At 39.1% G+C, this 23,813-nt stretch overlaps 1 protein-coding gene across 2 annotated transcripts in view; it reads left to right on the forward strand.

Annotated features, from left to right (window-relative positions):
• prps1b (phosphoribosyl pyrophosphate synthetase 1B) overlaps positions 1–23,813 on the forward strand; it is a 53,738-nt gene that overhangs the window by 5,567 nt on the left and 24,358 nt on the right. For both annotated transcript variants that reach the window (XM_043704733.1, XM_043704735.1), the window contains 2 exons: positions 17,090–17,273; positions 19,296–19,394. In XM_043704733.1, the coding sequence (XP_043560668.1) occupies positions 17,090–17,273; positions 19,296–19,394 (283 nt within the window). The remainder of the gene's footprint in view (positions 1–17,089; positions 17,274–19,295; positions 19,395–23,813) is intronic.

The following is a 23,813-nucleotide window of genomic DNA, read 5'->3' on the forward strand; positions in this document are numbered from 1 at the left end:
TCCACCACCACCCTCTGTCTTCTACCTTTGAGCCAGTTCTGTATCCAAATGGCTAGTTCTCCCTGTATTCCATGAGATCTAACCTTGCTAATCAGTCTCCCATGGGGAACCTTGTCGAACGCCTTACTGAAGTCCATATAGATCACATCTACTGCTTTGCCCTCATCAATTGTCTTTGTTACAAACTTGATTGAGTTTTTTGAAGAAGTGAGACATGATACCATCTTACCAATCTTGGTGTCGTCTGCAAACTTGCTTAATGTTTCCCCACATTTTCACACATCATTTATGTTGTTAGCAAACAATAGGAGTCCCAGTACTGATCATTTTGGTGCATTATTGGACACTGGCCTCCAGTCACTCGACCAGCTTTCTACCACTACAGTTTGTGTCATATTACTAAGCCAGTTTCTGATCCATCTCATCAGGTTTCCCTGAATTGTGTACTTTAACCTTTTGAATCAGTCTCCCATATGCTACCTTTTCAAAAACTTCACTAAAATTCACTTTAACTACATCAAGTGAACTTCCCTCATCCATACACTTGATCACATTTTCAAAAAATTCTAATAAGTTTGTTCGGCATGACCTCCTCTAACAAAGCCATGCTGCTTATCTCTAATTAACCTATGCTTTTTCAGGTAGTATTAATTCTCTCCATCAGAATTTTCTCCAGTATAACGTGAAACACACTGGTCTATAATTTTCTGAGTCATCTCTATCACCTTTCTTGAAAAGTGAAACTGCATTAGTTGTCCTGCAGACCTCTGGAACTTCCAATTTTTCCCCATCACCTTTGTCAAATTGTGCAAGTTCCTCACAGTCCTCTTTCCTGAATTCCAAACCTATGTTCTCCTTTTCCAGAATGGAGACTGAAAAGTATTCGTTTAACACCCTTCCGAAATCCTGCGAACTTCACACACAGTTTGCCCCCTTGGTCCCTAATGGGCCCTACTGTTTCCCTTTAATGCATTTACAAAATATCTTCAGCTTCACTGTTATCCTATTCATAAGTCCTTTTCCATGCCCTCTGTTTTGCTGTTCTTATTGCTTTGTTAAGTTCCCTCTTGCAATTTGGATATTCCTCTGGGGCTGCAGCTGAGTTGCTCCCTTTGGACTTGCAATTCTCGTCTTCCTCATCAAGTCGTGAATTGTCCTAGACATCCAATGTTCCCTGAACTTGTTGCTGCTATATTTCTCCCTAGCAGTTACATGTTTGACTTGTACTGTCCTCAGATCTTGCTTTATTTTAATAAAACCTTCCATTCTACTATCCAAAACTGACTTTTGCGGGCTATGTATCTCCTCGCCCATGCACATTTGAATCCTACCATGTTACGGTCACTATTGCTCCCTCACTGCCATATTGAACACTCGTCCATCTTTGTTCCCCAGAACCAAATCTAGCACTGCACAAACCCTTTGGGCCTTCAACATATTGATACAAAAACTCTTTGGATACATTTCAAGAAATCCACCCCTCTAAATCCTTAACACTGTGACCATCCCAATTTATGTTGGGAAAGTTGAAATCGCCCAGTATTATTATCTGATTATGACTCTTGCACACCTGTGAACTGTCAACATATTTGCTCCTTTATTTCCCACTCATCCTTTAGGGGCCTATAATACACTCCTAATAATGTGACTGCCCCTTGACATTCCTAAGTTTTACCCATAAAGCCTCATTTGAAGACATTTCAAAGATATCACCCCTCCTTGCAGTAATTGACCCCTTAGTTAATAGTATTACTATTACACCCTTTTAACCACCCTCCTGTACTTCTAAAGATTCTAAACCCTGGAGTGTTGAGTTGCCACTCCTGCCCTTTCCTTAATCATGTTTCTGTGATGGCAACAGTATCACACTTTCATATGTTAATCCACACCTTTAATTCATCAGCCTATTATGATCTGAATGTTTAAAATAAAGACCATCCAGCCTTGCATTACTGTCCTGACAGTCAACATAGCTGAACTCACTATGACTTCTTTTGCTGTAGATGTGTCTCTATTTCATCAATCGTATGTGTTCCCTCCCCCCACAGTCTAGTTTAAACTCTTAACAAAAGCACTAGCATATTGACCTGCAAGGATATTGGCCCTAATGTGGTTCAGGTCCAGACTGTCCCCTTGTACATGTCCCACCTTCTCCAAAAACAGATCGAGTGATTCACGAATCTAAAACCCTCCCTCTTGCACCATCTCTTGAGCCACACATTCATTTGTCCTATTTTCCTATTTCTACACTCGCTAGCATGTGTCATCTAGAGATCACGACTGTTGAGGCCCTGCTTTTTAAATCTATTTCTTCGCTGCCTGAAATCTTGATGCATGACCTCATTCCTCACTTTGCCTGTGTCATTGGTACTAACATGTACCATGACCTCTAACTCATTGTCCCTCACCACCTGAGACCCCTCCCTCAAATGAACAAGACTGCTGATTTCTCAGCAACAAACTCCAACATGCAGACAAAACACGCCCAGAAAACCTAGCCACTCTATCTTACATCAAAGACATCTCGGAAATGACTGCCTGACTACTCAGACCTCTTGGCATCATGGTAGCCCACAAACCCACTAACACACTAAAACAACAGCTTATGAACTTGAAAGACCCAATACAGACAACAAGCAAAACCAATATCATTTACAAAATACCTTGCAAGAACTGTAACAAACACTACATTGGACAAACAGGCAGAAAGTTAGCCACCAGGATACATGAAAGTCAACTAGCCACAAAAAGACATGACCCACTCTCACTAGTATCCTTACATACAGATGAGGAAGGACACCACTTCTACTGGGACAATACATCCATCCTAGGACAAGCCAAACAGAGATATGCACGAGAACTCCTAGAAGCATAGCATTCCAACCGGAACTCTATCAACAAACCACCCCCTGAGAAAAAGAGCAGGAAATGGTGTCACCACAGGAAACTACATCGCCAACGCAAGGAAACCTAAATACATAAATAGAGAGCGGGCTATACTGCCAGTGTTTCATCCGGAGTCTCACTGATGATGTTACCTATTATGGCCTGAAAAGCAAACCTACATCTGCAACCTCAACCTGAGCTACAAAACTTCTCAAAACTCACTAAAATACCATTAACATTATATTAGAAGTGATGGTAACATTGGATAACAGTCAACAAACTACCAAATATTCTAAGAATTGCACAAATATTCCATTTTAGATTTTCAGTAAGATTTGCAATCTGGTTTATTTGCACCTGTTAGAAGCTACCATATTTCTATACGGGGCTCTTGACTACAAGACAAATAAAAGGCGCAATGTCTGAACTATTTATGTGTTAAACAAAAGCATGGGGGATTGATAGTTCCCTGATTCACTGATGAAGGTGTTGACTTGGAAAATCAGAATTAAAGTTGCCATGGTCCTACTAAGCCATAGGCTAAATCCCTCATTAGAGATAATGGTGTTTGTTTAACCTGAGGATCACCATACCTCAAGCAAGGGGAATGATTGAGAATCAGAGCCATTAATGGTAACTTCAGCTGATGTGGGAAATGAATCCATGCTGATGAGGTTAGTCTGCATTGCAAATCAACCATGCAGCCAACTGAGCTAATCGATCCCCTTACAATATATATGAATGATTTGGATGGTGAAAATGAAGTCGTGTTGCTAAGAGTTGAAGTGCTAACCAATCAGTCCTTTTCTTCACACAGCATAAATTCTTGCTGCCTTTGAAATTAGGCATTCTTGCATTTGTTCTGATGAGTGCTAGGAAAAAAGTTGTAGTTGGCTTTTTTATGTAATAATGCTTGAATTCTCTACCACCTAGCAACTATTTGTTGAGGTATTACATTCATATACACTTAGCCTGCTATCGTGTTGGGTGGAATACATACTACCTAAACTGAACTCGAACTATGCAGCAAAAATCTGTTTCTGGATTGAAGTTCTTGCCATTTATAAATACTTAAACTCAGGCTATCATCAAAAAACAAAACTCATCCTACCAAATAAAGCATCTTTTTTGGCATAATATTTATTATGTTCCAATCTTTTTAACTATTAAGGTGGATGATCATTAGTCTTGCCTTCCTCTGTCCACAGATGGTATCTGACCTAAATTTTCAAGTTTTCAGTTTTTTTCTTAATTTAAATTTCTTTGGTTTCAGTCAATAGTAAATGCTTGTTTTCACCTCTAATAAAACCTATGCCACTCTAAATCTGAGTGTTAGTCTCAGAGCCTGTAGTTGGATTTGCTGCTCTGTTAAAGCTACAAAACCTCAAAAGATTTACTGGTTCTTCATGAATTTTGTCCTGCTATTAAGAAAGTATACAAGGTATGAGCAGATAGGGAAAGAGTTAAGTGCTGGATTGCGTGACAAAGGCTTAGGTAGCATGACTTCAACCAGATAAGAACTTGCAGTAAACAATGAGGTGCTGGAGGCAAGGGTAGTGGGTTAACGAGGTAAAGAACATCCATTGTATAATGCCAGTTAACGAGGTGAGGAGCATCCATTGTGAAATGCCAGATGACTTAACCATTACTGTTGATGCTCACTGATTGTAATGGTCACCCAGTCAATATAGATGTTGCCTTATTTGGATTCTGTTCCCTGTAAGTGACTATATAATTCCTTAAGAATCTGCTGTTTGAGAGAATACCGAGAACTCTTGTCTCTGTGTGCATGGGCGCTCCCTCCCTCCAGGGCCCGGAATAAAGATGAAGAAGGTAAAGCTATACTGTGTCTCTGAATGTTTGCTTCGACTGATACAGAGATAGTGTCATCCTGTTTCCCTATCTGTTTCCATGTTAGCACAAACTAAGGAAATAACCACGCTTGGGATGTAGTGCTAGCACTGCTTGTTCCCACATGTTAGACCTTGGGCCACTTTAGCCTAAGAAAGCAGAAGACCACAATCCCCATTTGGTATTAGCATGCAAATGTAGAAGGGAGACTAGGGATTTTCTAAATTGCTGAAGGAGAATGAGAGGCACATTTGAGGGCGTGTAGCATAATGGAATGGATAAGAATAGAAAGAGAATGTGTGAACCAGAAAGCTTGCATAATGCTATCAAATGTGAATGAAAGAACTAAATGTTTAGAAGTGGAGCTGAAGCACTGGGATTAGCTAGAAAGGCATTGAGTAGGGAGGGTTGGGGAGATAATAGACATCATGTTATGAGCAAAAGATATTTTTGAAGGATAGGGCAAAATGATTTGGAGATGTCAGTGTTGGACAGCCACCACTGATGTCAGTGTTCATCAGTGGTGGCTGATGAAGGAGCAGCGCTCCGAAAGCTAGTGCTTCCAGTTAAACCTGTTGGACTATAACCTGGTGTGGTGTAATTTCTAACTTAGGGCAAAATGAAACATTCTTAATCTTGTTCCTCCCTTTAAGAAATGCATTGGCAGTTCACTAGTATTCCAATCTTGCATATATATCAGCATTATTACTGTCGCAGCTTTTAGGGCATGTTTCACCGAGCATCTCAGCCGGGTACACTGGCCAACCTGACCTCTCAGTCACCACCCATTTTAATTCCCCTTCCCACTCTCTTTCCAACATGACCATCCTTGGCCACCTCCATTGCCACAGTGAACCAGACCGCAAATTGGAGGAACAACACCCCCATCTCCACCTGGGCAGCCTACAGCCCGGAGGACTCAACATTGAGTTCTCCAATTTCAAATAATCTCCCTTCCCATTCCCCTCTGATTGACCCTTCCTTCCAGCGGCCAAATGGATTCTTTCCTCCCATTGACCAGCCAGGTCGTACCCTAAACCTGTGTTAACCAATCCCTACTTCACCCCCCAAAACTGCAGCTTCCCTTACACCTACCCCAGTCCTGAAAAAGGGTTACACCTGAAACGTTGGCCTCCACCTTCTAATGCTGTCTGGCTTGCTGTGTTCTTCCAGCTTTCTGTTTGTCTACCTTGGATTCCAGCATCAGCAGTTTTTTGTCTTTAAACATGAATATAATGTTAGTATTTACCATATAAATGTCGTTCCTATTCAGAAGTAATGACTTGCATTTATATAGTATTTTAGACTTTTCAAATGCCTTAGAGTTGTTAGTTCTGGCCAATGAACAAAACTAAATTCCAAACCAATATGAAATATTGAAAGAACTGCAGATGCTGTATATCAGATACAAAACCAGGTAGCTAAGAAAATATCGATTTATATGTAGAAGATAGAAATGGGGGGAGTGGGTAAGGAGTAAACAAAGGGCTGGTGTGCTGGAAGAACAACACTTCATTTTCCACTTGTCGACCCTGCAGCCCTCCAGACTCAATATAGAGTCCAGTAATTTTCAGACCTGAACTTCCTGCATAACCCAGCCCCCTACCACACATGCCAGGCCTTGTTATCATATTGTCGTCCATTACACACCACCAATTGTTTGCCATTAACAGTCTCCATGATCAGCTATTCACCCTCCCAGCCAGATAGTTATCCACTCCATTGTACAACTGTTCTTCTCTCTCTTTGGGCTCTATCCCCACCTATCATTTACTCCTTGCCCTCTTCCCCCAACCCTATCATCTGCATATAAACTGACATTTTTCTAGCTACCATCAGTTCTAAGGAAGGGTCACCAGACCCGAAACGTTAACTCTGATCTCTCTTCACAGGTGCTGCCAGACCTGCTGAGCTTTTCCAGCAACTTCTGTTTCTGTTTATGAAGTACAGATTGTTAGCTGAGCACCTGCTTGACGAATAATGTCAAGGACTTGGATGGGAAATGGCAGTTATTAAACGATATAAGGGATGAAAGACTTGGAAAGCTGAAGATAAAGGGGGACATTTGACAGAGGTGTTAAAACATTTTTATAGAGCAATTAAGGAAAAATTGTTTATTTTGCCATGATTTGGCAATGCAGATGTTGGACTCGGGTGTACAAAGTTTAAAAATCACACAACACCAGTTTATAGTCCAGTAGGTTTATTTGCAAGTACTAGCTTTCGGAGCATCAGAAGAGTCAGCAACCAGTGGAGGCAAATTTTAAGATAATTGACAAAAGAATCAGTAGGTGCCAAGTAGGGAAGAAGTTTACACAATGCATTAGGGCCTGAAAAAGTACTGGATCCAAATTCCATAATTTTCAAAAGGGAACGTTAGCTCAGTTGTCTGGTTGATCTGTGATAGAGGTGCAGTGCGATTTTAACTTTCATACCAGCTGAAGTCATTGTAAAGGCCCCACTTTCTCACGCTCGCCTGAGGCGTGGTGACCATTTAGGTAAATTCACCAGTAGCTATCTCTCTCGAAAGAGTGAGCAGCCTATAGTCTCCTGGAAGCACTGTGACTTTTTCACTTTTACATTTTAAGTACTTCAGTGATATTTCATTGACATTCTAATGACTTCAAGCCATTCTGGCTTTAAAATGCACCAACAGTTCTTCATGCTAAATGAAGAATGAATGTTGTTGCATACCTCCAGATATATTCCACATGATTAGTCATGGAATATTTAAACTTTGGTGTACTCGATACTACTGCAGTCATGAAGAAGGGAATTTTTACATGGGTGGATGCATCTGAAAATTAGTGGTGTAATGTATTTAAATAAATTACAAACCTCACTTGACCTTGAGCGATACAGAAATGCACTAAGAATGCTTATGCTTCAGGCTATGTAAATAGTGTACAGGTGATGCATTTCTAAATCACCATGTTCCATGTGTGTCTGCATTGGGAATAAAATACTTACAGCATACTGAATTAATTTAGAAACTACACAAGTCATCCTGCAGTTGAACTTTGTGCCGTAAAGGTGGCTATGTTCCAGACTGCCTTAGTCATTTTGGTTTGCAAGTGATGACTAGGCTACAAAGGGAAACATTAGACTCTTTGACAAATTTGCTGCATCACATCCCTTCCTGTTATCCATTTTATACTTCGCTTTTTTTCTCATGGATTTAGTATGGGGAAATCTTCTGAAAGACAATTCTGTATACTTTTTGCCAATGAGCATCAGAAATATAGTTCTGATCCAAAAACTGGGCCAGTAACTGTTAATTTTGTGCTCTTGTGCCAGACTTAGTTCGAGCATTTTTTTGTTTTTCATCAGATTTGCTGAATCTGTACTATTTTATTTAATTTAGAAAACAATGGCAGGATCGGACAAAGTCAGCATGCTCGACAAATGTACTGCAATTATTTGCAGCTGTAATTCAATTGATTGGGGGAATCAGTGGCTGTTGTTTATTTGGATTGTCAGGAAGCTATTAACGAAAGTCCCACGTAAAAGATTAGTTATGAAACTAAAATGCATGCTATTGGGGGTAGTCTATCTGCATACTGCCCTAGATTGTTTCACAACCGTGAACTATTCATCTTAATCCTAATTTTTCATCATTCCCAGGGAGTTTGCAGTTTTTCTGTATCCTTCCTCAATTCCATTCAAACTCACTCGGACCAATTTCTCACTCTTCTGATCCACTTCCCTTTCAACACCTAACTAACAATTGTAGCATTGCTGATTTTCTGGTCCTTCTATGTATGAAACACTCTATATACTGCATTTAATTAATTTATCATGCCATCTACATTTTAAATATGATTTATACTATATTGTATAAGAAATGTGTATAATATACTGTGGATTCAATTTGAAACTTTCAAAAGGGAATTATATATAATCCAGAGATTTGAATGGTTTATTTCAGGCATGATGGGCTGTATTGCTTTCTGAGTCTGTAAAATGGTGCCTTAATAACACACTACAAAAGCAAAGTAGTTCTCCAGATGAGTTGCACTTAGAGGTTAAATGGAATTATAATTCATAGAGACCAGATAATTCAACATGATTGTAGAAGCCAGCTTTGAAGCTATTTGTTTCCTGTCTGCCAACCAGATTTCTATCCATCTCGACTACCCCCAATAGCATGCATTTTAGTTTCATAACTAATCTTTTACGTGGGACTTTCGTTAATAGCTTCCTGACAATCCAAATAAACAACAGCCACTGATTCCCCCAATCAATTGAATTACAGCTGCAAATAATTGCAGTACATTTGTCGAGCATGCTGACTTTGTCCGATCCTGCCATTGTTTTCTAAATTAAATAAAATAGTACAGATTCAGCAAATCTGATGAAAAACAAAAAAATGCTCGAACTAAGTCTGGCACAAGAGCACAAAATTAACAGTTACTGGCCCAGTTTTTGGATCAGAACTATATTTCTGATGCTCATTGGCAAAAAGTATACAGAATTGTCTTTCAGAAGATTTCCCCATACAAACCTCTGGGCTAGGAGCCTTCTCAGCATAGTCCAGGAATCTCTCAGCCAGTGGCAAATTGGATGAGTATTGAGACCATGCCCCTTTTTGTTTGTCATTTCATACTGTATTTAGGGATTTAAAGGCCTTGAAGCCATTTTCACAACTATGGAAGGAAGGTAAATGAGGGGATGTGGTGTTGGTGAGTAGACGGGATGGGGTGTTCATTGCATAAGTGAGCTAGGCGTGGTCAGTGGGTGAGAGCACAGTGACAAGTAAATGGTTGAGTACTTTCATTAGCTGAAGTGGTCTTAGAGATTGGGTGAGTGTTAAGCTCTTTTTCTCCTGAGGTTCTTAGACACTTGATAAAACTGCAACACTCCAATTTCTGTGAACAAGCAACCAAATTTTATTAAGCACAGTACAATACGAGATTTGGAGGAACCCTGAACACTCCTCACCATGCTTGCGAGGCATGTCCAGGGAGAAACACCCTGAACAATGGAAAAAGCCCTTCCTTTATACAAAATCTTTCCATCACAGTAATGTTCACAAGACACCTCCTTACAATCACATGCCACTCAAGATACAGTGCAGTGACCACCTCACCTCCAGAAACAGTGTAATGCAAATTATCCCTGAATGGCCAGATCTGGTGTGAATTGTAGGTTTTTGTAATTATAGGGGAGTACTCAAATTCCAGCTGTAATGTTCTAATTGATTTCTAAAAAGGATGAAGATATCAATCATCCCTGAATGGCAAGGGATGATAATGTAAACCTGCCACATTCCACCTATAAGACAAAGACACACCAGCCTACCCCCGAGGCATTCAGTTTTCTTGCAGGTCAGCAGAGCAAGTTAACTGTTTAATACCGCATAAGGGTATGGAGACTGAGTGGGGGGGAAGCAGTTGTTGAGTCTGTAAGGAGTCAGGGGGTAATTAGGCCGGATCAAAAGTCCTATTGGGGGTCAGGTGGTTGTATGAGGATGCAGTGAGGTGGGCAATAGGTCAGTCCAAAAGAGCTGGGGAGTGTGGAATCAGGTGGCAGTTTGGGCATGCATGGAGTAGGTGGGATGGGTTCAGACCTGAGGGAGGGATGAAGGATCTGGGATGAGGCTGCAGTTGAAGAATAAGGTCAAGTCTAGGACAGATGTAAAATTTGAGATCTGGGATGAGTTGGGTCATTCTGGGCTGGGGCTTTAGCAGAAAGTCAGCAGTGAGTTGGAGGTGCAGGGAGGTATTGATTTAATAGTTGACCAGGATTTAGAACAGATTTTAATTCCCCTAACTTTATCTGAGTAAAATGTTAAAGTTGTCATAGTCCAATCAGACCATTGGTCTGCTCTCTCATGAGAGAGTTTAACCTGAGGGTCATCATTGCATCAGGCAAGGAGAGAGATTGAGAAGGCCAGTGCCTCATGGTAACCTCAGCCAGTGCAGGAATTGAACCCATGCTGTTTTCCCATCTATTCTGCATCACAAACCAGCTCTATGACCAAGTGAGCTAACTGACCTCATTTAGCTTAATAATTACTCAGATAAAAAGGAGTTTGAACTCTGACTTTAATTCAGACTTGGGAGATTTTTCTCAAGTGTTGAAGCCACCAGCTAATTTCCTCATTGGGAATTGCCTCAGAATCATAGAATCCCTACAGTGTGGAAACAGGCCTTTCAGCCAAACAAGTCCACACTGACCCTCTGAAAAGTAAACCACCCTGACCCATTCCCCTATCCTATTATCCTATATTTACTCCTAACTAATGCACCTAACCGACACATCCCTGAACACTGTGTAATTTGGCATGATCAATTCATCTAACCTGCACATCTTTGGATTGTGGGAGGAAACTGGAGCACTCTGAGGAAACCCACACAGACATGGAGAATGTGCAAACTCCACACAGAGAGTGGCCCGAGGTTGGAATCGGACCTGGGTGTGATGCAGCAGTGCTAACCACTGAGCCACCATGCCACCCTAAAATAGAAATAGAAATATCTAGGAAGTCAGCTGCAATATGACCTCTACACAACTCCTGTGTATGGTGCTGCAATTATTTCCTTCTCAGAGGATGATCTTGGCCAATGTTCAGTGACATTCCGTATGAACTGGCACAAGGTTTTAAGCAACTGGTAACATAGAAACTGGGGTGGGAGCAACGGAGTTTAGGAAGGGGGAATCTGTGATTGTAAAGAAAGAGATGATCATTTATGCAAAACAGAGTGGCCACTTCACTTGCCTCATTTAATGTTCTGCACATTACCCAGGTGGAGATAGCCTGCAGAACAGATAGGAGGCTGTTAAACCTGCGTTGCCTTCAATCCAGAACCATTTCAACCTCTCTCATAGTGTGTGCACACACAAGCATACCAGAGCTCTAAGAGACAAAGCAACTCAGATGCTGAGAGCTTCCAAGTATGCACGAAGTGAATGAACCCAAATAAAGTAAACCTAAGAGTTATAAAATACATCCTGTTTAGATGCATGAAATATGTCTGTGTGCAGAGTAGTCTGGTGGGAGCGTTGCAATTTAGGATAAATTTGACTTCCAAAGTTCAGTAGCAAATTGTTGAAGCGTATTATGAGTTAGTCTGAGGTCGCCCATAATGATGTGGTAAAGCTGATGTGTTGCGGATGCTAATTTCATAGACGGTGGATGGAGGTATTGCTGCTCATGCGATGTTGTTAAATGGATCTTGAGATGGAGATCCTGAGAAGCAAATTGAGTTTTGTGGCAAGTAATTGCTCGGACTTTCATACAAGAGTTGGCTTTGTCTAGTTTCTCGGTACTGTTTAAGAGATTTACAAACTGCATAAAAATTAGGCAATATTAATTATATGCAAATACATGAAAATAACATAGTTGCTACTTATTAATGTGATTTGGAACCTACCTTTGAAACTTTGAGAAAATCAGATTTATTTTTCCTCCTGTGAATCAGGGATTTTTTTTTTTCAATCTCAGTGTACTTTCCCACATTTCTCGTCATTAACTATTGCACTTAAAATCTGTGAAAATTCAGTCTTGTGTTCTGGAGACAGATTAAGGCAAGCTTTTGAAATTATGCTAGTACTTAAATATCTTTCAGTGCCAAAACCATTTTGTACAAATTCTTTGTTTATGTAAATTATTCAGATATGCACTTTGGTTTACTGGGATTTTAGTTTAACTATTAATTACATAGTTCATGAGGCATTTAGGATTCAGAGCCAGAAAAAATAACAGTTGAATTTGATAAACTGGAATTAAGAATCATATTGCTGAACTTTGCATGTGATGGGTGAGTTAAAAAGTGCTTATAGGTAAATCAGCATTAACATTTATGTATGCATTAATGCTTGGATATTCCTGGACAGTTGGGTGCTAATTTGCATAGAATGAGATCCAGCATAGGAAATAAATTGAGATATTAAATGAGATGAAAGCAGTATAACCTTTGGAACTTGTGTTAAAGAAAATCATTTTGCTTAAAATGTAGTTAGTTCGATCTCTTCCCTCAGAAGATTTCCATATCCTATAATAAATTTTCTTTCTATAATGGATTTTGTCAGTCATTCACTGGCTAGGCAGTGACTATTTCAGTTGAACAGTTGCAACCGAAAGAATCAAACATAGGCACCTTTTTTATTTATTTGTTCTTGCAGAGCTCTAATGGGTATATTCAGTGATTATTCCACATTGAATGTAGCTTACTTAAAAGTTTAGGGGTAGGGTTTTGATGTAATGAAGCCTTTTGTGCCCATTGTAACAGCCTAAACATCATCAAAATTAAATGAACTAAATTGAGTTTCTAATTTTGATTTTAAATGGCTTTAATGCTTAGATTTGAAAGGAGATGCTAGTGTCAACCTTTGACGTTCCAAGAAATTTTCATACAAGTGTGCTAGCTGATTTTAAATGGCTTGTTGTACTCTTGCTCGCTCTTTTTATCTCAATTCGTATTTCAGACCGTCTTGATTGAACACCAAATCTTTGAAGTTTTGAGAACTGACAGAATAAAGGGTGGTAAATCATGTTTCTACTTCTAAAACTAGAAGTTCAAGGAAAGCCTTGTTTGACCCATAATGAGTGATGCTTTCTGGTGAATAATTTTCCCATTGGAATAAGAGTTCAAAGCTCCCTTTCATGGTTGTTTTTAAAGTTAGCAGTAATACTAACTGTTGGCAAAGAGAGTGTGTCATTTACACCATTATGGTCACAGGGAAAACCCACTAAAATAACCAAATTTATTGAATGATCCTCTTTTCTGCCTCCACCCAAGAAACTATCAAGATAATTTCATTTTTTGTAACATTTACTTTTTAAAACCAACTTTTTGAAACCAATGTAAATTTAGCGATAGAATTACAGGCCAATTAAACCTCACTTTTAAATAATTGCTACAACAAAGTAAAGACTTCCAAAACCACAAACATTGTCCCTTAGCATATATGGCACTACCGAGCTACCAAGCTTGGTAAAAAGACTATTTTTAGTGCAAGATATATTAGGAGCCAGAGTCCTGGTGTAGCTCTTCACAATTTTGTTTTAGTCAATACGCTAATAGCACTTTGTTTCACTTAAACAGTGCCTCCAAGAGTTCCTGATTCCTTTTTTGCCAAACTGGAAAAAACTGACCTTTTCCTGAGAAACTAGTGCCCACAAAAATTGTGATCCTCTGCCTATTTTCTGTTTTGTATCTGTGAGTTGATTCCCATTAGCCTTATTCTGTTCTTGTGTCTGTATCTTGTCACATGATTTCTGTCTTAACTTTCTTTCTGCTGTAAATGCATCCAAGACAAGGTTAGCCACGTCACTGTTAGCTCAGTGTTTCTTACCGAGTTTTGGGAAGATATGTAGTTCAGGTTGAGGTTCTGGATTTAAGTTAGCTCGCTGAGCTGGAAGGTTCATTTCCAGATGTTTCGTCACCCTACTGGGTAACATCTTCAGGGTGATGAAACATCTGGAAATGAACCTTTCAGCTCAGCGAGCAGACCAACATTGTGTTTCTTATTATTTAGGAAAATTCAAATTGATTCCCTTAAAAATTATGCAATCCCTTGAAAGTCCTTCATGAAAACAATTACGGGATCCTCATACATTTTAAAGAAATTATGCCTTTTTTCTTACTGTACTGCTTTAGAATCAAGGAGGGAATGTTTTGTGATATTAAATGCACTACAGAGCATTGCTCAATTCTGTGACATCACTTCTGACCTGGACCATTTGCAATGCTGACACCGAAATTTCAGCAAAATGCAATTTTGGGAGGCTTGAACATTTTCTCAGTTGCAGTTGAACATTCAGTAGTACAGTTGTCAATTTTGTCTTTGCATGTCTCCCATCTGAATTGTGTCTGGATCTAAAAGACTTTGCTATGCAGCAGAAATCATGTACTTATATTTCTAAAGTAAGTAAACAAAAGGTCAACAATTACAGGTATAAGCTAAAGCTTACTTGCATACTATTTATAGACAGTTAAGTAACTAGGATCTAAATATAAATGGCCCCTGATTACAGTAGATTCATATCATAGAATCCCTACAGTGTGAAAACAGGTCCATCAGTCCAACAAGTACACACCAACTCTTTGAAGAGTAATCCACCCAGACCCATTCCCCTACCAATTATCCTATATTTATCCCTGACTAATGCACCTATCCTACACATCCATGAATACTATGGGCAATTTAGCATGGCAAATTCATCTAACCTGCATATCTTTGGGTTATGGGAGAAAACCAGAGCACCGGGAGGAAACCCATACAGATAGTGGCCCGAGGTTGGAATTGAACCTGATCCCTAGCACTGTGAGGCAGCAGTGCTAACCACTGAGCCACCGTCTTGCCCTCTGCATTGTGTCATTAACATAAATCATTTCTAGTGCTTCATAGCATTGCATATTTTTAAAATTGCATCAAGCCTCAGAAGTGGGCATTCAGTGCGATGACCAAAAGTTTGGTGAAAGATGTAGATTTTGAGGGGTGTCTTTGAGTGTGAAGTGCAATAGTATGATGGAGGATTTCCTTGAGCTTGGGGTATGGGCAACTGAAGTCACGGCCACCAACATGGAGTGCTGAAAATCTGGAAGCTCAGAAGGCCGGAATGTGATGAGTGCAGATGTTATGGAGGGTTTTGGGAATTTAAAAGATTACAGAAATAGGGTGTGGCCAGGGAGAAATTTTGGGAACTAGGATAAGAATTTTAAAATTAAGGTATTGCTTGATTATGTGCCAGTGTAAACCTGCAAATATTGGGATGATAATGAATAGGAGAGTGCGGCTTGAAAGATAGGTAGTAGGGTTTTGGGTGATCTGAACTTTACAGAGAAGAGAATACTTTGATCATTTACTTATTTTGTTTATGAAAACTGAATAAGACAGCTGCAAATGTTCATTATCACATGTAAAACACTGTTAGGTTATGCATAGAATTTGAAAACCAAAACTTAATCATTTGTGGTCGTGCAGTGGGAGAAATTTATTAGTTGGGCTGACTGAGAATCCTGATTTGCTGTTATGTTGACAGTGTTGTATGCAAGTTGCTTTAGTTAGTTCAGAATGGAAAAACTGCAACAGGGAATGGGGAAATTTCCAATGTAATTCATTCTCGTTCCAGAAAATGTTAAGCCTACTTCCAACTTCTGCAATAGGCTATCTGCTACTGAAACTCGCATGGACTCTTCTGTTAGCTCTAAATTTGATCTTTTCCAAGGCAGTATACTTCATTCCTTCATCTTGCATAGACTTCAGCTCATCCCACACTGTGCTACTCCATATCCAGGTTGCTTACCCCCAACATTACTGTTTCCTTACTTTCTTCAGCGATGTTAATTTCCAGCACCAATTCCCTGAAATCCCCAATATTTGCCTACCCTTGATCACCACTCACCATATTTCCTTTTTTCTTGTCTCTGCCCATTTATTTTTTAATTAAACCTCTGATGCACCATTTTCTGTACTAATACAATTTTTGTGTTCAGGTCGGAATATTAGTTTCAAAAACAATTTGTGGGCGTTTTGTGGTAGAAAGGTACAGTACCTGGGAGGAAGGTGACATAGAAATGTAGAGACATAGAATCAGAGAAAACAGAAGCAGGAGGACGCCATTTGGACATTTGAGCCTGCTCTACCATCCAATTTAGTACCCTGTTCCTATTTCTCACATACTATTTGATAACCTTTGCCCCAAGAACTGTATCTATCTTCTTGAAAACATTGTGTCTTGGCTGAAACTGTTTTCTCTGGCAGAGAATTCCACAGACTCACCACTCTGAGTGAAGAAATTTCTGCTCATTGGTCCTAAATGTCTACCCCATAACCTTTTGACTGTGACTCTTGTTCTGGACTCCCTGGTCGTCAGGAACATCCTGTGTTTATCCCATCTAGTCCTGTTAAATTTTATAGGTTTATGAGACCCCACTCAGAGGGGTAGCTAGCTGTTCAAAGAAACAGGATTAACAGATAAGGCAAGCCTCATGGTTACAGAGCATGCAAGACATTGGTGGAGAACCTAGAGTGGGTGGAAGTTCAGAGCTAGGGTTGCAGTTGTGGACTATCATCAGAGCAGAATCAGAGAATTTGATCTGTTCCAGCTAAATATGGTGATGGATTGCTTGGTTGTTTTTGTGAGAGAGAGATATATGCTAAAGTTGACATTCCTTGGATATATAGCCAGGGATAGTTTGGGAGCTTGCAGTTGGGCACTGTTGACCTGGTTATTTTTAAAATTTTATTTCCCCCCCACCCCCCTGTCTTTGCAGCCTCCTTTCAGATGTGGCCAGTATTATGTCAAATGTTTCATGTATGCTGTTTCCAGCTTGTAATGCACTGTCCTGTGCGTAACCAAAAGTAAATTTCATTAATTTAATTTCTTACCCTTACCCAACAGCGTGGAGATTGGCGAGAGTGTACGGGGTGAAGATGTTTACATTGTACAGAGTGGTTGTGGAGAAATCAATGACAATTTAATGGAGTTACTCATCATGATTAATGCCTGCAAGATTGCCTCAGCCTGCCGTGTCACTGCAGTCATACCCTGCTTCCCATACGCCAGACAAGATAAGAAGGACAAGGTAGGATCTATGCTCTGAGTTAAAAGTACTTCCAGTTCATGTTAAGAGATTATTTAGGGTTAGCATGAAACTAGCATGAGAATTTTAAATAGGAGTTGATGAGGGGGAAAAAGGAGTAATGAGAGTTAAAAAGGATAGATATGAATAGATGACTAAAACTTGCCAGCATAATTCAGGCTGGATTGGTGGTTGTGGAGCAAGGAAGTGGTATTTGACCAACTGTCACGTCATCAGCATGTGGAATCTGACAAAACATATAAATGAGGAAGATTCAAGGGATAAAAGAGTGATACCCCCAGGGCCAGATATATTCCAACCTAGGGTTTAAAAAGAAATAGGGAGATCATCGTAGAAATCTTAAATATATTCTTCAACTGTTCTTGATTTGAGAATTGTTCCTTCACACTACACAATTTTACAGCCTAATATTTAAGAAAAGTCATAGGAAAGCAATGGAATTTTAGACCAATTAGCTTAAAATCGCTTGTCAGGAAGTTACAAGCCTATAGTTCAAAATAAGATGACCTTAAACATTTAGCTGATCAGAGAACCAACATGAATTTGTAATGGGTAAGTCGTGCCTGATGAATCAGATTTGAGTATTTCAAAGGGTTGACTGAAATATTGGAAAGGGGAATGCCTATGGATGTTCATTATGAGCTTGCAGGAGGTATTTGTTAAAGCTCAGCATATGTGATTGTTAGCTAAATGTTGAAGCTAAAGTTTAAAACAAATTATTAACCTGGTTAGAAATTTGGTTTTAGGGCAGGGAAAAGAAACAGATAATGGGCAAGTACACCAATTTGCAAGTTGCAGCTAATGGTATCTTTCAAGTATCTGCGTTGCAAATACAACTATTTACATTTACATTTTACAACTGTTCACTATTCAGTTAAACAATGGACAGAATGTCTTGCATACAGATTTCCAATGACACAAGGATGGGTGATCTGAATTCAGGTACTTAAAACATTTAGATAACGTGAACAAGTACAGAAAATAATTTTTAAAGTTACTGCATTCAGACCTTTAATCTAAATCTAATTTTTAAAATGTTACAGTACAGTTGGATAGAATTCATATTTAGCTTTGCACAGTACTAGGTGACATTAACAGGAACAAGCAGGTCTGAGCAGGTTATGAAAACTATGTTGATCTTGGATTGAAAGCACTGTAAGACACTCATACTCGAGGATTAAGACACAAGGTGAGGTTAAAACGGGCTAGGACTGTATTCCTTGATTTGATGGAAGTATTCACAGTAAAAGGGGAAGAGAGAGTTTGGATTGGGAGAAACCCTTTCTGGTCACTGGGGTGAATCTTGAACAAAGGACCATAATTATTCAAATCTTTCAGGAGTGAAGTAGGAAACAGTTTTCCACACAAAGCTAGTACAGTTTTGAGACTGTTTTTTTCAAAATGAACTTTTGTAGTCAAATGTTATAAGGCAAATGGGCAAAAATGCAAGTTGGTCAGAAATCAGCCTTATTCCCATTAAATTATGAGGCATGAAGGTCTCTAAAACTCCAAAATTAACCATGTAAGGTGATAAAAAGCCTCTGATGATGCTGTCTACATAATTTAAATAGCTAAAGATGGAATAGAGCATGGTTTGCCCTATTTGAGCAGTATAGTAGAAGAAAGGCTATGGAGGGGAATAGCATAGCTGAGCATATCAAAGAGTGCATAGGGTGGAGGAAGTGGGGAAGGTGAGGTTGTTTTTTTCCTTTTCACAATAACGTACTCCTAAAGTTTTACCATTTTTCTCAGTCGTGGTAAAACTTTGAGTTTACTCATTGTTATCAGACCCCCAATAATGGCACTTACAGTTGAACAGGAAACTAAAATCAACTTTTTCATAATTTCCTGAAAATACTGTAATTAAATATCTAAAACAGGTGCTTTATGAAATAAATGCCAACAATATTTTTGGATAGGATGTCTAAAACATCAGAATTATTTTTCAGTTTGTACACCACTGCCTGAGATTTGATTGTAATACTCAATTGGTCTTATTTTCAGAGTCGAGCTCCTATTTCAGCAAAATTAGTTGCTAACATGCTGTCTGTGGCTGGGGCAGATCACATCATCACCATGGATCTGCATGCTTCACAAATACAGGTGAGAAACTCTGCTATATTTGGATTAACAGTTTTATTTTTATTGGGACAATATGGGTATATAGAGGAACCTTGATTATCCAAATGACACGGGCGGGGAGTATTTTGTTCAAATAATCAAATGCCAGATAACACAGTTTGTCTGGATAATCCGAAATTTGGATAATCGAATGCTGGATAATCGAGTTTTCTCTGTAAGTGGGTACAGTTTTCTAAAACTATTCAATTTTTATTGCAGTTTTCTTTCAAAGCACTGAACTAATATCAAAACTCAATGTGCTTTTCAGTGAGTACAATATTGTATTACGAGTGACATTTCAGGAGATAAGCAGAGAGCTGAAATTAATTATTAAAATCTTGCCTCAAGTGTTGAACTCACTGAAGCAAATCTTATTGTTTTACATACTTTACAATTAAAGGTAATCATACAGAAATATTAAATACACATTAAACTACCTGTGTAAAACTTGATTTGGAGGTGCCGGTGTTGGACTGGGGTGTACAAAGTTAAAAATCACACCACACCAGGTTATAGTCCAACAGGTTTAATTGGAAGCACACTAGCTTTCAACATTGTCCAGCTATCACCATTGTTAACAGCTAACCCCAGAATGCAACTTTTTTAAGAAAAGGGTTTTGTGATTTACACATGAAAGAAGTGAAACTATCACTGTATTCTAACAGATGAAAGGCTTAACAGACAATCAATTCTTCAATGTATAATTTCAGTTACATCACACTGCAACTTTTTGCTATAAATTCGGTGTTACGATCGAGCCCTCCACAATCACCTGATGAAGGAGCATCGCTCCGAAAGCTAGTGTGCTTCCAATTAAACCTGTTGGACTATAACCTGGTGTTGTGTGATTCTTAACTGTGTAAAACTTGTAAATCACTAACAGACTTTGAACACAAAATAATTGCTGCTATTTCACATAACCTCATTTAATATTGTTAAAGGACAATTCCCAGCTTTTGTGTTGTCTTGCCAAGAATTATTTCATCAACATCAGTGGTAACAAATTCCCAGCTCGGCAAACATAGCCACAACAACGAGCACTCGAGCTACAAATCTTCTCCCAAACTTTGATCAGTGGTAACAATCCAATGTTCCTAGCACAAGAAATAGGAGTAAGCCATTTGTCCCCTCAAGCCTGCACCATGAACCTGAAAGATATCTAATCTTGTCCTTTCACAAAAATCCACAATGATTCCACTTCATTAAATTATGATTTTCTAAATGCCCTGTTATTGTTTGACTAATAATATCATTACAAAAATTTTGGAATTCATGTCAGAATAATTGACCTCTGTTTCCTTTCTTTGTATCTCCCTCTCATTATGATTAAGAGTGGTGGCACAGTGGTTAGCACTGCTGCCTCTCAGCGCCAGAGACCCGGGTTCAATTCCCGCCTCAGGCGACACTCTGTGTGGAGTTTGCACATTCTCCCCGTGTCGATATGGGTTTCCTCTGGGTGCTCCGGTTTCCTCCCACAATCCAAAAATGTGCATATTAGGTGAATTGGCCATGCTAAAATTGCTCGTAGTTTTAGGTGAAGGGGTAAATGTAGGGGTATGGGTTTGGGTGGGTCGTGCTTCGGCGGGTCGGTGTGGACTTGTTGGGCTGAAGGGCCTGTTTCCACACTGTAAGTAATCTTATCTAATCTAAAAGAGTATTACATTTGCAGTTTTTCAATCTACTGGGACATCGCTAGAATCTAGAGAATGTTCAAAGATTGCAAGCTATGCTCCCAATGTATTTCTGTAGTTAATTTTTTTTTAAAGACCCCTGGTACATAGGTTATCTGATCCATGGAACTGGATGGCCACTGGTCCAATTAATTAACCTAGTGAGTTTTTTTTCCAAGTAATAGTGATTATTTTACGTGTTGTCTTCCCTTTTGCCCTTTGATATTCCACTATATTTGGAAAGCAATTAGTGGCTTTTACCTTGGTGACAAGAAGTAAGTGCTTGTTCTTCATGTTTCCCTGTATTTCTCTGTTTTATGGGTTTGTGTTACTTTCTCTTTCAGTGCAGATGCTTGCACCATTTGTTTTATATTTCTTGTTACTTTATGCTCTGTTTCCTCTCTTCTAATAGTTATTTCTGTAAAATTTTGAAACCAATGATTTTATTGTTTTCTACTAACTCTTGCAACATTGTATGCCTTTTTGTTCAATTTTGTGTTTGTTCCTCAGAATATCTTTGACAGTTATAAAACATAACCTAAATGGTTTCTACGGTTCTCCTCTTACCTTATTAACATGTTTTTTCAGCCTAATTTAACCAACTCTGTCTTCATTCCTTTGTCATTGCCTTTATTGAATTAGCACGTTACTCAAGATCTTTTCTCGAACACATCGTCGAAGCTCTCCCTCATGTGAAATTGTCCATTATGTTTACAAGCCCCTAGTATTTCATGATTGATACTCTGTCCTACAAGGTAGCTATAGTTAGGGAACCTACACACTAGATCCTTCCGTATACCTCTCTCCCATGCCATTTCTAATTTTCGCTCAAGCTGATCTTATATATTAACCTTCCGGTGCAAGGTCAAACTAATCTTGCCCTTTGGCAATTAAACTAATTACTTACTCTTCCAAAATGTCAAATACTATTGAACATTGGTAATTTTTCAATCCCAACAATGTAATTTTACCTAATCATTCTCATCTAATTATGCCATCGGTTTATCTAGTCACAAATGCTGCAGGCATTCTGATAGAAAACCTTTAGTTTTGTGTTATAAATATGAGAGCACAGTAAAGCAATGTGTTCTGTTCCTTCCTGTCAGACTCTTGGTTATCATTATCCATATCATTTCTATGCACAATTACCTTCCCTTTATCTTTACATTTATAATTTCCCTTCACCTAAGTCCTACAAACACACAACTGCTCCTATCTCTCTTCTTCCCCACCCTTTAAGGTTAAGTTGATTCATGCATTGTCCTTTCCAATGGTACATCTAACTGTTTCTCAGTGCCACATGAATTTAAATCCTTTTCTCCCCCACAGATCTTTGAGTCATGCATTCAACTTTGATCTTATTTGCCCTATACCTGTTTGCTCTTTTCTCAAATTTATTTATCTTGGGGACTAAATTAAAATGTACACCACTTTCTTTCTTAATTTGTGGCCTTGGTGCCTATGTGGACCATGATGACCAAGTCTTTCCTTTTACCTGAAGTTTTCTTTGACCCCAAAGAGATGGCACTAACCTTGCAGCAGGCAGGCAGTGTAGTTTTCAGGACTCATCCTTCTCTGAAGTTGAAAGAGTATATATTCTTCCAAATACATTCCCTGACTCGGCTGCATACTTTCTCACTGCCCCACATCACTAGCTTCTTGTAACACATGCTATTAGGTAACTATTAGGCTGAGGCTCCTTAAGTATTAAATTTTGGATCTTTATATGTACCTCATTCATCATTATACCTTCCTGTCGCCTATAACGGATGACATCTCAAGTGTTTAACCTAAAGGGGTGACTGCCTTCTGGCACAAAGCATCCAGATAATATTCCCTGTATGCCTGAAGCTTGGACTTCAGCTTGTTCACTCTAAACTGTATCTTCTTGACCTGCAAATCTTTGCTGTAGATGTAGTGTGTCACTAGTGTCCATCATCTCACTCATTCTGCGGCTACAAAACATCTGCCGTGTCATCTCTGTTGTATTTTGTTTAAACTTTAAAACCTAATTAGTTTGAAATATTACTCTTATCGAGATTAAAAATACATAAAAGTTTGTTTAGTTTAATGGATTTAGTTATACACCTAGGTCTTTAGTCCAAAGTTTGGCTTTTTCGAGGGTTGTGGTATTTGCTGGCAGCGCCAGTTTTTATTGTGCATGTCTAACTGCAGTCAAGAAAATAGTGTTGAGCTGCTGTCTTGAGCCGTTGCGTCAATTCAGCGTCAGTAGATGCACAATGCTGTTAAGAGAGGGAGTTCCAGGATTTTGATTCAGCAATAGTGAAGGAACAATGATGTATTTCAAGTCAGGCTGGTGAGTGGCTTGGAGGAGAATTTGGATGCATTGGTGTTCCAGTGTATCTACTCGCCTTTTCCTTGAAGATGGTAGTGGTCATGGGCTTAGAAGGTGCTGTCACGCTGTTATTGCATGTCAGTGGTGGATGGAACGAATGATTGTGATTGTAATGCCAGTTAAGCAGACCGCTTTGTCTTGGATATGATCAAGCTTCTTGAATATGGTTGGAGCTGCAGTCATCCAGGCAAGTGAGGAACATTTCATGAGGTTCCCTATAGATGCTGGACAGGCTTTAGAGAGTAAGGAGGTGAGTTATTTGCCACTGGATTCCTAGCCTTTGATCTTTTTTTGTGGCCCATGTATTCATATATGGTTTACTTTACTGTCAGTGATAAGTCCCAAGAAGTTGATAATGACTGTTTCACAATGATA

The sequence above is a fragment of the Chiloscyllium plagiosum genome, chromosome 15 (genome assembly GCF_004010195.1).
Source record: "Chiloscyllium plagiosum isolate BGI_BamShark_2017 chromosome 15, ASM401019v2, whole genome shotgun sequence".
NCBI classification, from domain to species: domain Eukaryota; kingdom Metazoa; phylum Chordata; class Chondrichthyes; order Orectolobiformes; family Hemiscylliidae; genus Chiloscyllium; species Chiloscyllium plagiosum.